General features: G+C 41.5%; 1 protein-coding gene across 1 annotated transcript in view; it reads right to left on the bottom strand.

Moving 5' to 3' along the window:
* The window catches only part of LOC141141240 (CD109 antigen-like), a 42759-nt gene extending 33574 nt beyond the window's left edge, over positions 1 to 9185 (bottom strand). Inside the window, exons 1-5 of the mRNA XM_073628923.1 lie at positions 9112 to 9185; positions 8756 to 8916; positions 7705 to 7733; positions 985 to 1218; positions 729 to 854 (exon numbers count right to left, since the gene is read on the bottom strand). Coding sequence (XP_073485024.1) covers positions 729 to 854; positions 985 to 1218; positions 7705 to 7733; positions 8756 to 8916; positions 9112 to 9185 — 624 coding nt within the window. The remainder of the gene's footprint in view (positions 1 to 728; positions 855 to 984; positions 1219 to 7704; positions 7734 to 8755; positions 8917 to 9111) is intronic.
* Positions 9186 to 15270: the final 6085 nt, after the last annotated feature.

Here is a 15270-nt window from a genome sequence, read left to right as displayed (position 1 = left end):
ATATTCTGTATGATTGCAAAAGTAGCTATTGGACCGTTTACCTTCTTTTTTTAAGAAAAACAGTACTGTACACTTTCAGAAACATTAACGCTTTTTATAAAGGCTTTTGTAGACCGACATTTATTTTAATCAGAACTGCTTTTCAAACCCATACAAAGTAATAGGGATTTAAAAGCAGTTGGAAGAAGCTCAGCAAGGAGGCCAACAGTAAGCCACAAGTTTCAAAAGGATCTCAGACATGTCTTAAATTCCTTAAAAGTATGTGAATTTTGGTATCCTGAATTCACCAAATTTTGAACTCTATGACTATACATGTCTCTGAATATCATTTAAAAAATTCTTTGTTTACTGCATAGCCTTTATGATTTTAAGCTTTCAAAAATGATCACTAGTAAGCATAGTAAGTAGGATGTTTCTGACATATTGATATCAGTAAAGACAGCTGATTTTATATTTTTCGAAAAATTGCTGTGTAGTGCAGCAATGCCAAAAGATCCTGAACAATTAAATCACTGCAAATTTTTAGTAATCTATATGGCTATGAATCTATATTACAATTGGTTGATATTGCTAAAAACTGGATTAACAAAAACCCTTACTACTTTAGGACTCTTATCAATGTTCTGCTTTCCAAACACCATAAGAGTTTCTTGATTATTTTAACATTCGTGTTTATTGGGATTTTTCAGTTCAGTTGTATAGTGAATGAGATACAAGTGTCTACTTACATAAGATTTTGCTTGAATGGTCCAATTGCCCGGAATAGGGGCGCTAGTCAGAGAGAAATCTGTAGATACAACTCCCAGGTCTGATTTAATCTTTAACCATTGTTGCACAATATTGGTGTTGGGATCCTTTCATTATGTAAAGAAGAGCAAAAATCAATAAACAAAATGAATATACAGTATTTCTATGATGAAATGTCTGCAGATCAACTATATTTTTTTAAAAAGCTGCATGCGATAAACAAGTAACAATGCCTACCTTTATCTCAAGGTCCACATCTCCATTGTAGGGCTTCAAGTCACGACTTACAGAAATCACTCTAATATGGACAGTTTCTCCAGGACTGTAAACATCTTTGTCAGTTTGTATAAACATGGACATCTTCTTTGTTAGAATCCCTATTTGCTTTTGTTCAGAAAATACTAACGTACCCTTGACACATCCATTCACAAGCAGAAGATAATTATCTGAAGTAGAAGAATTTGCTGGAATCTGCAATACACAAATAAATATTGCACAGTTTGAAATTTTGAGTTGGTCAAATATAGATCTTCTGTCACTGTGCTTTCCTTCATTAAAACGAAGTTCCACCCAAAAGTGGAACTTTTGCTCATTTGTCTCCTCCCCCCACTGGCGCCACATTTCGGGGGGGGAGCGAATACCTGTCTTTGACACGTATCCTGTTCCCACTTCCAGGAGCCATAGCCACGGCTCTTGACGTCACCGCTCAGCTCCCTCCTCCTTCCCCTGCCACCAGGCCAGTTGGAGAGAGGAGTGGAGCCTCGCGCATGTGCAGTAGGGTTCCCGGGGTGAAGCCGTAAGGCTACACTGCCGGGTTCCATTACTCGCAATGGCGGCAGCAGCACCCGACAGCTGATGAAAACATCAGCTGCTGTGCCGATATCGCTGGAGTGAAGGACAGGTAAGTGTTCTAATATTAAAAGCCAGCACCTGCAGTATGTGTAGCTGCTGGCTTTTAATTTTTGCAGCAGTGGGCGGACCTCCTCTTTAAGCTAGCCATATATGAGTCCGTTTTTCTTTCGTTCAGCAAGTGGGTTGAATGAAAAAAACTGACCCAATATTCCCATCCACACATTCAATGTGGATGTGGGAATCCTTCCCGCTGTATCATTGTATTCTGAGAGCAGGGAAGTCCCGCTGTCAGGAATGAAATGATCAGAGCTGCAGCTGGTTGGCTGCAAGTGCTGATTGAATGGAAATATTCCAGCAGGACAGTTAAGGATGAACAGGAATGGCCAAAGATAGATTGAACTTCAGCCAGTCCCTGCTGAATTGGCCAAATTTCAGTCCATGTATGGCCAGCTTTACTCTCCAGCACCTGTGATGAAAGGACTGCAGAGTCTTCTAATTTACTTGATTGGAGTGATACTAAACTCTGATTTAAAAAAAAAAAAAAAGACAATTTTATTAAAGTATGTTTTCTTAAGTCAACAAAGTACCTTTCTTTGCTCTCACCTTCCTCCAATTTATTTTTTTTGCTGCTGTGTTCTGACTTCCTGTTAGAGGTTGGCTAGGTTTGATCTCCATGGTCCCGCTGTATGTAAGATGTAGCCACCTTCTCTCTTGCTCTTGAGCATAGGCGTGCCCACGGGGTGTGCCGGGTGTGCCTGGGCACACCCTAATCCCCCAGCAGTGTTTAGCCCCATGCCGCCTGTATCCTGAAATCTGTCTGGGCTGATGTGCAATGTGTACCCCGCACTGCCTGTGAGGTAATATAACATTGCCGATATTGGGGCTCGTAAGATCTGCTTAGTGTGACACTGTCCTGAGGAGCTGTCAGAATTCCTGTATGATGTCGGGGTGGGCGGGACCGAGCAGGTATCGAATACCAGCCAATGGGATGAGTCTGGCGGGGCCGTTACGTGTATGTAGCCCCGCCCCTTTTCTCAAGCTGCTCAATTATAACTGATGTTCAATAGCTGCTCGGTCCTGCTCGGATGTCACACAGGCACAGCAAGCAGAGTGAAGCCGCCTCCCCCTCCAGTGTTTATGTGTACACAGGGGAAGGGGACCTGCTGTGCCTGTGCCGCGCTGATCTGAGGTACTGAATGGGATGGGGGAGGGGGGTCTTTCTGTGCTGAAGGGGGGTGTGCTCAATGGGGGAGTCCATCTGTGCTGAAGGGGGGTCCATCTGTGCTGAAGGGGGGGTTTGTTTAATGGGGGGTCCATCTGTGCTGAAGCGGGGAGTGTGCTTAATGGGGGGTCCATCTGTGCTGAAGGGGGGTGTGCCTAATGGGGGGTCCATCTGTGCTGAAGGGGGGTGTGCCTAATGGGGGGTCCATCTGTGCTGAAGGGGGTGTGCTTAATGGGGGGTCCATCTGTGCTGAAGGGGGGGTGTGCTTAAGGGGGGGTCCATCTGTGCTGAAGGGGGGGTGTGTTGAATGGGGGGTCTGTGCTGAAGGGGGGTCCATCTGTGCTAAGGGGGACCTGTGCTGAATGGGGGGTCTGTGCTGGATGGGGGGGTCCATCTGTGCTGAAGGGGGTCTGCGCTAAAGGGGGGTCCGTGCTGAGTAGAGCTGAATAATGTAAAGGGGTCCAGTGGTGCACAGTGGGGTGTTTTTACATTTTAAGGTGGGGGGGTGCCAGACATAGGATCTGCCCCAGGTGACAAATGCTCTAGGTACGCCCCATGGAAACCCCCCTCTCCTCTGTCAGTGCTTCCACTAATGCCACCTGTCTATGCCAGTCAGTGCCGCCTGTCAGTTTGTGAGTGCCAATCAGTGCTTCCAATTAGTGCCACCTGTTAGTGCCAATGAGTGCCAGCGCCACCTGTCAGTGCCAAACAGTGCCAGCGCCGCTTGTCAGTGCCAATTAGTGCTTCCACTCAGTGCCACCTGTCAGTGCCAATCAGTGTCAGTGCCAATTAGTGCTTCCCATCAGTGCCACCTGTTAGTGCCAATGAGTGCCAAGTGCTTCCAATCAGTGCCACCTGTCAGTGCCAATGAGTGCCACCTATCAGTGCTTCCAATCAGTGCCAACTGTCAGTGCCAATCAATGCCAGTGCCAATCAGTGCTTATAATCAGTGCCACCTGTCAGTGCCAATCAGTATCAGTGCCGCCTGTCAGTGCCAATCAGTGCCAGTGCCGACTGTCAGTGCCAATTAGTGCTTCCAATCAGTGCCACCTGTTAGTGCCAATTAATAATTCCAATCATTGTTACCTGTCAGTGCCAATCAGTGCCAGTGCCGCCTGTCAGTGCCAATCAGTGCTTCCAATAAGTGCCACCTGTCAGTGGCAGTCAGTGCCAGTGCCGCCTGTTAGTGCCAATCAGTGCCAATGCCGCCTGTCAGTGCCATTCAGTGCCAATGCAGCCTGTCAGTGTCAATCAGTGCCACCTGTCAGTGTCAGTCAGTTCCACACCAGTGAAAATGAGTGCCACCTGTCAGTGCCAATCAGTGCCGTTTATCAGTGCTGTTAATCAGTGCCCATCAGTGCACTGTGTGCAGGGATGGGGGTGATGAACTCAGCAGCCAGGCAAATTGTCCAAGGGGGTGCCGGCCTGGTGGGGCACAACTGAAATCTGTTGATGTTTATTAATGCCACATACCGATTTTAGTATAATAGGTACTCACCACACTACTATTTACAATAAACTATTGGAGGTAAAATAAAAAAAGTGTAATTGAAAGGCCGGCTGCTAAGCACAGTTATGTGTTCCCACACCACAAAATAAAAAAAAAAAAAAGTGCAGTGCTAACTTACTGATCAATAATGGTGGAATCCTCTAATGTATGTAAATCTCAATAAACTTCAATATTATCACAATACCGATCTCTGTGATATGTAACTTCACATATAATACACATCAAACTGAAAATAAGACATACTGTATAAAAATAAACTTAGCAGGGATGGTGGAAACCCCTCCTATAGATATTTACCATACAGATTAATCTTAAGTGAAATTTTTTTTAGTTGGGAGGTTCCCACCATTATAGCACTTTGGAATTTTTATTTTTTAAATCGTTACACTTAATTTTAGATTACTATTTAGTTACTATCATAATGTGAATTTTTGCACTTGAAGTTAATTTCCCACCATCCTTGCTCAGTCCATGTCTTTATGGACCTTGCTTTGTGCACTGGTGGGCAGTCATGTTGGAACAGGAAGGGGTCATCCCCAAACTGTTCCCACAAAGTTGGGAGCATAAAATTGTCCAAAATATCTTGGTATGCTGACTCCTTAAGAGCTCCCTTCACTGGAACTAAGGGGCCAAGCCCAACCCCTGAAAAACAACCCCCCAACATAATCCCCCCTCCCCCCTTCACCATAATCCCCCCTCCATCAATGATTTGGACCAGTGCACAGAGCAAGGTCCATAAAGACATGGATAAGCGAGTTTGGGGTGGAGAAACTTGACTGGCCTGCACAGAGTCCTGACCTCAACCTGATAGATCACCTTTGGGATAAATTAGAGCGGAGACTGCGAGCCAGACCTTATCATCCAACATCAGTGCCTGACCTCACAAATGCGCTTCTGGAAGAATGGTCAAACATTCCCATAGACACACTCCTAAACCTTGTGGACAGCCTTCCCAGAAGAGTTGAAGCTGTTATAGCTGTAAAGGGCGGAGCCAACTCATTATTGAACCCTACGGACTAAGACTGGGATGTCATTAAAGTTCATGTGCGTGTAAAGGCAGGTGTCCCAATACTTTTGCCTGTTTGAGCTTTGGGGTGCACACCCTAATGCAATAGGCTGCGCACGCCTATGCTCTTGAGATAGACCAGGAAACTATGGGATTTGTGGTAAGCATAGAGCAGGGGCTACTTTTCAGGCAGAAATGAGCATTTCTGGCCTCATAGTTTTCAATGAGAACACCTAAAAACGCCTATGTCTAGCTTTTTTTCCAGGCATTTTCTAGCCTATATTACCTGATCTCCTCCCCCTAGTGATTTCCGTTGGCTAAAACAAAAAGCCTGAAGCTTAAATACACATGTAAAAGGCCTGTAATACACTTCTAAAAACACCTGTATACACTTGCAAAAACACTCAAAAAAGCTCAAATAAAGACTCTTTAAAATCCTTATGCTCAGTTGTGAATGCAGCCTAATGCCCCGTACACACGATCGGACTTTCCGAAAACAAAACTATGGAATTTTGTTTGAAGGATGTTGGCTCCAACTTGTCTTTTCATACACACGGTCACACAAATGTTGGCCAACAATTATGAATGTGGGAACGAACAAGACGTCCAACGAACTGAGTAAAAGGAAGTTCACAAGCCAGTGCGGCTCCTTCTGCTTGATTCCGAGCATGCGTGAACTTTTGTGTGACGGACTTGTGTACACACGATCTTCTGACAACAAAGTTTTGTTGGTGGAAAATTTGAGAACCCGCTAGCCAACATTTATTGGCGGAAAGTCCGACAACAAATGTTCGATGGAGCATACACACGGTCGGCCTTTCAGCCAACAAGCTTACATCTAACATTTCCCGTCAGAAAATCCGACTGTTTGTACGTGGCATAAGACAGGAAGTGTGTTACTGGCCAGATCACCAGGGGAAATATAGATAAAGAAGCCTTAAAAAAGAAAACGAATGCAGCCACTAAATCTAAGGCTGCATTCACACTTCACAACTTTGAATTGCGGGCAGAATCGCTGCAATTCTGCCCATGATTCCAAATCACACTGCAACTGTGGAAAAATGTAACACGTGTTTAGGTGCCATTCATTTTTAATAGTATCTCAAACACAGTGCGGTTTTGCCGCGATTATCGCGCAATACCTGCGGCAAACCACAACGCATGAAGCTTGTTGTCCAAAAAGAAGCAGAAGCTTCTTTGGGTGACAAACTTCATGCGATGTGGCTTGTCGTGTTTACCCTGAGACTCTGCCACACAACAATCACGACAAAACTGCACCATTAAAAATGAATGGCACTTAAATACGTGTGTTGTGTTTTGCCACAATTGCAGTACAATTGGAATCTCAAAATGCAGCCTAATATAATTTCTGCTTGTTCTTTCTCAAGCTGTACCTACATAAATAATTTTTATTCTTGCGATTGGCTGAATAAATCTGACTATACACATTAAAACAAGTTTGTACAATCTCCTTTAAATTTACCATCACCTATGCAGTGTGAGAGACTATATTGGATATACTTTGAAGAACATAGAAAATATAATGGATATTTAACAGAGATGGAGCAATAAGATTGTAAAGTGAGTGGCTAGCTGTAGATTGTGTGGATTGTTTTGCTCACATCACAAAACTCACCACACATGTTACCATCTAATTGTACAATTTCCTTTAGCTCTACCAGAAACTTTGTAATAAAAGGGCCTGCCTGATTGGATAAGGTTTGATTGGATATATTCAAATAGGTCCTCACATATTATATGGTTTTGGAAAATCTAAAGTAGATTGTACAAAGATTGTATGGTCAGATTGTACAGTGTATGGTGACCCCTAAAGATTGTCAAATGCTTAATTACAAAGTGATCTTTCATGGTTTATTAGTAGTTAATTTATTCTATAAATTTGCATAGGCAATTGCTCATTCTTGAGACTGTTGGATGATTTTCCCAAATTTAAGTATACACCTGCAAGCTTAATCCTATAAAAGTCATCCAAAATATCCTGCAATAGCACTAAAAAGAGGTAACAGAACTAATTTACTAAAGAGTTAAGAATGTTCACACAAATTAAAAGTGACAATTATCTTCAATAATCTAATTGGATTAGAAAATTGAAGAGAATCTTTTTTATGTGTGTGAACATTCCCACCACCTTTAGTAAACCAGCCTCTTTATCTCTATAAAACATTTAAAGTCTATATTATCATTGTAGCCCTAAGCCTTAATGTTACAATTTCTTGTAAATAGAAAAACCCTGTACACAACTGTTTACCATTTTATAACTCTAACACGGTAACAACCTAAAATACACTTTTTATTCAGGCAACAATCCGTTCATGTTAGTAACACAGTTTGGAATTTGGTACTTACTGCTGGAATAGTGAGTAGGTCGATAGAGCCTGAAAAGAAAAAGAAAAACTGGCATCAGTGACTTAGGCTGGCCATACATTATACAATTTACCAAAACCATATAATATGAGGTCAAACGTAAACACTTTCAAATGGTATGCTATCAGACAGGTGCTTGCACTATAAGAAAAGTGTATAATGTATGGCCAGCTTTAAAATTTCAGTTTTGGCTTTACACAGGCTTAATTGATAAGTTAGTGCAAAGTGCAATCACTATATACATTGTGTATAGAAAGAAGGAATTGCCACTCCAAAAAGCTTCAGACCTCTTAAGCACACCCGCCCTATTGAAAACTCACAGGTGCTGGCACTGAACAAATGCTGAAGAAGGAAGAAAAGTTCCTGGACGGCCGCACTCCGTTGAAGGCATCTTTATTGAAAAAAGTTTAAAAATCCAACACGGTCACTTCATACATGAAGAAAACAGAGAAGACTAGCTAAAATGTTTCACACCATACATTGGTGCTTAATCATAGCTATGATTAAGCACCAATGTATGGTGTGAAACATGTTAGCTAGTCTTCTTTGTTTTCTTCATGTATGAAGTGACCATATTGAATTTTTAAACTTTTTTTCAATAAAGATGCCTTCAACGAAGTGCGACCGTCCAGGAACTTTTCTTCCTTCTATATCCATTGTGTAGTAATCTGTATCATCCAATCACATTTCTGATAACCGCAATCATATGAACAAAAAAGATCAAAACTTATTTTATTATTATTCTATTATTATATCTAATCGAGTAAGCCTGGTGACTTTAGACCCAGCGTTAGATTTACCTGTCTGCTACCATTACATTTTTTAAGGGCCCATTCACACTATGTGCAGTTACCTGTGTTTCTCTACATTCCACAGCTGATTGTGTGTAAATGTGCACAAATGCTCCTCTCATCCACAACAATTAGGTCAGAGGAAACATGTCCTTAAAGAAAAGGACTATGCAGAAAACCGCGCTTAAAATATTACAGAAACACGCAAAAAAATATTTTCTATAAAAGGTATTCCAACTCACCATTACTGATAATCTTGTATGCTTGGACAAGAACATTAAAACCAGCTGCAATTCCTGCAGTCACATTTATTTCAGAGTACTGCTCTCCAAACACGTGAACAGCAAGGGTTGTATTCACACCAGGAATAACATACTGAGGTGCAGTAATGTAATACGATGTCCTGCAAAACAAAATGGATTTCGATTTATACTAACAAATAAATTACAAGCATGTTGAATTTTAAATTATCCAATGCCTTTCCATTTAGATCTCAAAATTACCTACTGCTCATTTTTTTTTTCTTAGTTCAAAGTTCAAAGCTAACCAACAGAGTGTACAGGTAATTGTACAAATAAATCACATAGTCGTTACTTACCGTGCATTACAGGTGAGCAGATACAGTGACAGAAGGACAATGTGCCTCAAGATCTGAGGCCTTAGGTTGAACATCTTGCTCTTTCCACTAAAATGGGCAAGTCTGAAAATAAATGTGCTACAGAATGATGTGCTGTTAGGTCCTAGAACCTTTTATATATCCCTGGTGGGAAGCCTAGCTCGGGGGCAGTACAGTACCACGCTTCCTGCAAACAATTAACACAAGGACAGGGCCCCCAAGCTTTGTTGTCTAGATTTCCTGACAGTTCTTTCAGCCAGGTGTCTAGTGAAACCTGGCTTCTCTATGAAGTGTTAAAGTGTTTCCTGTCTTTCCAAATCCAAAACAATGTTAGCCCCCGAAAGTGATTTAAAAATGTAAAGCTACCCATAATTTTAGAGTGTGTTAGACCGTGTAACAATCAGGTTACTCACAGGACCAACACTAGGCATAAACTATCAATGGGGAGGGAAGGGGAGCTGGTAGCTTGATTCTGATAGCAGCTTATTAGTAGGGATAAGTGATCTCAGCAAAATGGATTTTACCGATTTTGCCATTGCAAAGGTTTCTTCAAGCAAATGTCACTTATGGTTACATTTCAGGCTAATAAGGACAAAATATTGGAAAGGTATCTTTTGTGCTTGTGTTTTATTCCCATATACTGTATTTATGTATGTTATTGTCATTTGACTTTTTTTCAAAGAAAGTTATTATATAGTTTGATAATATACAGTATCTCACAAAAGTGAGTACACCCCCTCACATTTTTGTAAATATTTTATTCTATCTTTTCACGTGACAACACTGAAGAAATGACACTTTGCTACAATGTAAAGTAGTGAGTGTACAGCTTGTATAACAGTGTAAATTTGATGTCCCCTCAAAATAACTCAACACACGGCCATTAATGTCTAAACCCCTGGCAACAAAAGTGAGTACACCCCTAAGTGAAAATGTCCAAATTGGGCCCAATAAGTCATTTTCCCTCCCCGGTGTCATGTGACTTGTTAGTGTTACAAGGTCTCAGGTGTGAATGGGGAGCAGGTGTGTTAAATTTGGTGTTATCACTCTCACTCTCTCATACTGGTCACTGGAAGTTCAACATGGCACCTCATGGCATAGAGCTCTCTGAGGATCTGAAAAAAAGAATTGTTGCTCTACATAAAGATGGCCTAGGCTATAAGAAGATTGCCACAACCCTGAAACTGAGCTGCAGCACGGTGGCCAAGACCATACAGTGGTTTAACAGGACAGGTTCCACTCAGAACAGGCCTCGCCATGGTCGACCAAAGAAGTTGAGTGCATGTGCTCAGCGTCATATTCAGAGGTTGTCTTTGGGAGTGCTGCCAGCATTGCTGCAGAGGTTGAACGGGTGGGGGGGTCAGGCTGTAAGTCCTGTTAGGACATATACGCCACACACTGCATCAAATTGGTCTGTGTGGCTGTCGTCCCAGAAGGAAGCCTCTTCTAAAGATGATGCACAAGAAAGCCCTGCAAACAGCTTGCTGAAGACAAGTAGACTAAGGACATGGATTACTGGAACCATGTCCTGTGGTCTGATGAGACCAAGATAAACTTATTTGGTTCAGATGGTGTCAAGGGTGTGTGGTAACAACCAGCTGAGGAGTACAAAGACAAGTGTCAAGCCTACAGTCAAGCATGGTGGTTGGAGTGAATAGACAAAAACTACATACATGACCATTCTGTAGTGGTGAAAAGTGTAAATGGAAAACTAAGGCAAAGTCCCTATATCTCAAAACAGGGAAGCTGACAAAAGCAGTCCAGTGAATCAAATCATGTTTTTGGCCTACAGATGTGAGCACTTGGCTTGCTGCTGCCATGTTGGTTTGTACATATTGCACTATGGGCGCAATTCTTTTTTTATATCTCTGAGTGATAAGGACCCAGCAGATCGGGACATCCACATAGGTTTCTGGGAGACCCAATTCCCTGAGCTTGGTGAGACTGCCATTGCGGTCATTCCTGTGGGTAAGGAGACTACATACTCACTCTGGGAGCAAAACCTGTTTGGAGTAAGGGCCCTTCTTTCTTCACGGCATCAAGTTTTTTCACCTGCATAGATACTTTCTATTTACTGTCACAATAATTTGGGACTTTATTTGTTGAATATTTTTATCTGTTTTAAGATTTTCTTGTTTTTTCTATTGAACAATCCATATGAATGATTCTTTGTGCAAATTTTGGGATCACTTTTTTGGTGTGTATTACCTCATATTTTGGGACACCTCATCTTAATATTTGGCTTATATATTATTTACTATTTTTTTTTATAGTATTTGTTTTTCATTTCATATCACTTTTTACGTTTTCCCATGATTTGATCCACTGGACTCCTTTTTTAAGCTTCCCTGTTTTGAGATATAGGGACTTTGCCTTAGTTTTCCATTTACACTTTTTACCACTACAGAATGGTCATTTATGTAGTTTTTGTCTTTTCACTTTTTGATCAAACACATTTAGCGCTGCACCCACCCCATGTTTTTCACTGAGTTGAGTTTGGTATTTAGGATTTCTGGTGCCAGCAGCTTTATTTATCTTTTCATTTTACATTTTCATATATATTGTTTTCAAGCGCAGCGTTAACCATTCTGTTTCTTTACTATGGTGGTTGGAGTGCCGGCAACGGGGAACTACAGTTCATTGAGGGAACCATGAATGCCAACATGTACAGTGACATACTGAAACAGAGCATGATCCCCTCTCTTCAGACTGGGTGACAGGGCAGTATTCCAATATGATAACGACCCCAAACACACCTCCAAGACAATCACTACCTTGCTAAAGAAGCTGAGGATAAAGGTGATGGACTGGCCAAGCATGTCTCCAGACCTAAACCCTATTGAGCATCTGTGGGGCATCATCAAAAGGACGGTGGAGGAGTGCAAGGTCTCTAACATCCACCAGCTCCGTGATGTCATCATGGAGGAGTGGAAGAGGACTCCAGTGGCAACCTGTGAAGCTCTGGTGAACTCCATGCCCAAGAGGGTTAAGGCAGTGCTGGAAAATAATGGTGGCCACACAAAATATTGACACTTTGGGCCCAAGTTAGACATTTTCACTTAGGGGTGTACTCACTTTTGTTGCCAGCGGTTTAGACATTAATAGCTGTGTGTTGAGTTATTTTGAGGGGACAGCAAAGTTTTCACTGTTATACAAGCTGTACTCTCAATACTTTACATTGTAGCAAAGTGTCATTTCTTCAGTGTTGTCACATGAAAAGATAGAATAAAATATTTACAAAAAATGTGAGGGGTGTACTCACTTTTGTGAGACTGTGCATATTTTTAGATGTTGGAGGGTGTTGAGTTTGATATTAATGGACACTGCATAAAGTGTTTTTGTGGCTAAGGCCCCGTTCACACCTGAGCAATTTTCTGCTTGAAGCTTGTATCTCTAAAACGCTCAACAATACAAAACCCTTTAATTTCAATGGCCCCTCTTTACATTTGAGAGTTCTGTCGTCTGAAGCAAACCGCATGAAACTCAAAAAAGTACATGAGCTTCGTTTTGGCAGATTACAAGCGTTTTTGGCCCCATAGACACCTAATTCGAGAGTTTTACGAGTGTTTTCTGCTCAAATAGCAGCTCTCCACCCCTAATTTCCTCTCCCTCTCCTCCCCTAAGTGCTTTCTATTGGCTAAACAAAAATGCCTGAAGCTGTAAAATGCCTGTGATTCCAAAAGTGTGTACCCATCAAAAGACCACAAAAGATTAATTAAATGTCTTTAATATTTATGGTTATGTCATTTTTTTTGTTCCCTTCTGTGACATCATGCTAAGGATTGTCTTTATTGGAGTTGTGCTTTTGGACATGGTAAGGCTGCTCTGAGGATGTCTGTATTATGGTGAAACATAAAGGATAAACACCTTGTTCTCTTTAATATGAATCCTACATCCCCTTTTATACCTTATAGAGTGGGATCGGGATTGGTTGTACAGTTGCTCTTTGGCTGACCAGTGGCTCTTACACTCCATGTCTCTTACATGATACATATTTAACGGCACAGCACTATTCTAGATGCAAGGTGGGTAACCTTGTTCCAATTCTTCTGATTGAACTGCATAAATGTGAAGCTTGGAGGCTGTATAAATTAAATATTCCACTATATAGATATAGCAGCTCTGAAGGTTATTTATTGTCAATATAATACACAGTATATTGCAAAGCTGGCAATTGCAGTTATCATATGGAATTGGATCATTTATTATACCAAGCTGTGATGCATATTTATATATGCATTCAGAAGTCAGTACATGTGATGTGCAGCATGTGGTAGACTCCTTGGCAGCTAGTTTGCATACACAGGACGTGTTTTACCTTCAAGCACCAGCCTGTGTATCTGGATGGTTGCAGCATTACTGATAGCCATATGGCAAAACCCCACAGAATAATTCCACATGATGAATTATAGTTTCTTTTGAAGATTCTATCTGCTCAGTTGGGATTGATATATACCGTTTTTCTACAGTCTTGAATGAGAACTGAAAGCTGTATTTGTATTCATACATAGTGTTCTCTTTGGATGTTATTTTCAATATCAGCAATTTACTTTATGTGTTGATTTTGGGACATTTGTCCTTGATGACATGAACCTTTCACATATAGTCAACACAAATTGCTTGCAACATTTCGAATTCTACTGATACAATATATTTCATGGATATGTAGTTGGGTTTTTGAATAATAGCTGAGGATAATATTCTTAATTATTATAGTGTAAACGGGCATATATTTTATTTCTTTTTCATAAGTCTTCAGTTCCCTTTTTAGATGCACACATTAATATGAATATGGTTTATCTTTCATGGGCTTCTATTGTTGTCTATGTCCCATTTGAAAAAACGGGAAATAGAGGAGATGGGAAATTCCACTTTGTACAACTGTCACTAAAACAGGGGTTCCCATAATGTTTTGATTACAGCTGTAGAATTTTAGAATTCCCCCCCATTTTCTTTTCCTAATGGGGACACAGACATCAATATAAATCTAACAATGATTCTAAGCTTTCCTAACGTTACCTAAAACTAACTTAACTATAAGGTATGACATTTTTAAAGGAGAAGTATAGCCAAAGCTATTTTGGCTGTACTTCTCCTAGGGATCACAGGAGTGTAGTTTGTTCTGCACTCCTGTGACCTGTTTTCAGCCAACAGCGGGCTGAAGCCTTCCATCGGCTGATGTTACTCAGCCGGTCCAGGCTCTGGATCAACCCCGACTTTACAGTCGGGATCCACCTAGATACCTGGACTGGCCTCTGGCTCAGCCTCTCAGCAAGTCACTGGAAAACTGAGCCAGCTGCTCCTGCCCCCTCCACAGCCCAGTGCTCCAGTGAGCACTGGAGTGGCAGAGCAGCCGGTGACTGACAGTTTCTGGCTCTCTGCTCACTGAAGGCTGAGAACTGAGCGGTCGGAGATCTTTGATCACTCAGTCTTCTCAGTCTTAGAAGTGGCAGGGGACAAATGCAACATTGGATTGATGCTGCATCCTCCTAGGTAAGTATAAATGTTTTTTTTTTTTTTTTAAACCCATACTTCTCTTTTAATATGAAGCAGGTAGTAGGTGCACTCAGTGGGACTTAGAAGCAAGAATTTCCAATTTGGTTTTTTTTTTATGTCAACATTTCAGCAGGGCACATACAACTTTCTGAAGATAAATTCAATAGTGGCACGCATAGGTTTAAATTCTTTCATGATCCCCCAAGGAGGATATCACTAAAATTAAATACGTGCATGAAAAATAATTTTAAGAAAAATTCAAAAAGCAACTAGAACTAATCATCAGAGCGCATGCGCCAGTGATGTCACTGGCTGCACGTACAGTAAACATCTCTTAAACTGGGCACGTTTCGGAGATAGTTACACTACCTATAGGTAAGTCATATTATCAGTGATAGAAGTTAACTTCCACTTTAACACACTGTTCGGTCCATGGAATTACCCGGAGGCTCGCATGGGATAGTACAAAGGGCAGATTTCTTTGCTTGGCTCTTCTTGTTCTTTTGACAGGTTGCTTTTGGAGAAATCTCCCCCCGCAACAAGCTGCCAATTGGACCATTTTGGCAGTTTGGTTTTTGCACCGTATGCTCGCCTATAAGAGCTGAAGCTGCCTGAAGAGGACCACGACCGCTCTTCCACCCTCCT

This window comes from Aquarana catesbeiana, linkage group LG04 (genome assembly GCF_042186555.1).
Source record: "Aquarana catesbeiana isolate 2022-GZ linkage group LG04, ASM4218655v1, whole genome shotgun sequence".
Taxonomy (NCBI): domain Eukaryota; kingdom Metazoa; phylum Chordata; class Amphibia; order Anura; family Ranidae; genus Aquarana; species Aquarana catesbeiana.
Note: the sequence above shows the minus strand (reverse complement) of the source record. Positions and strands in the feature narration are given on the sequence as shown.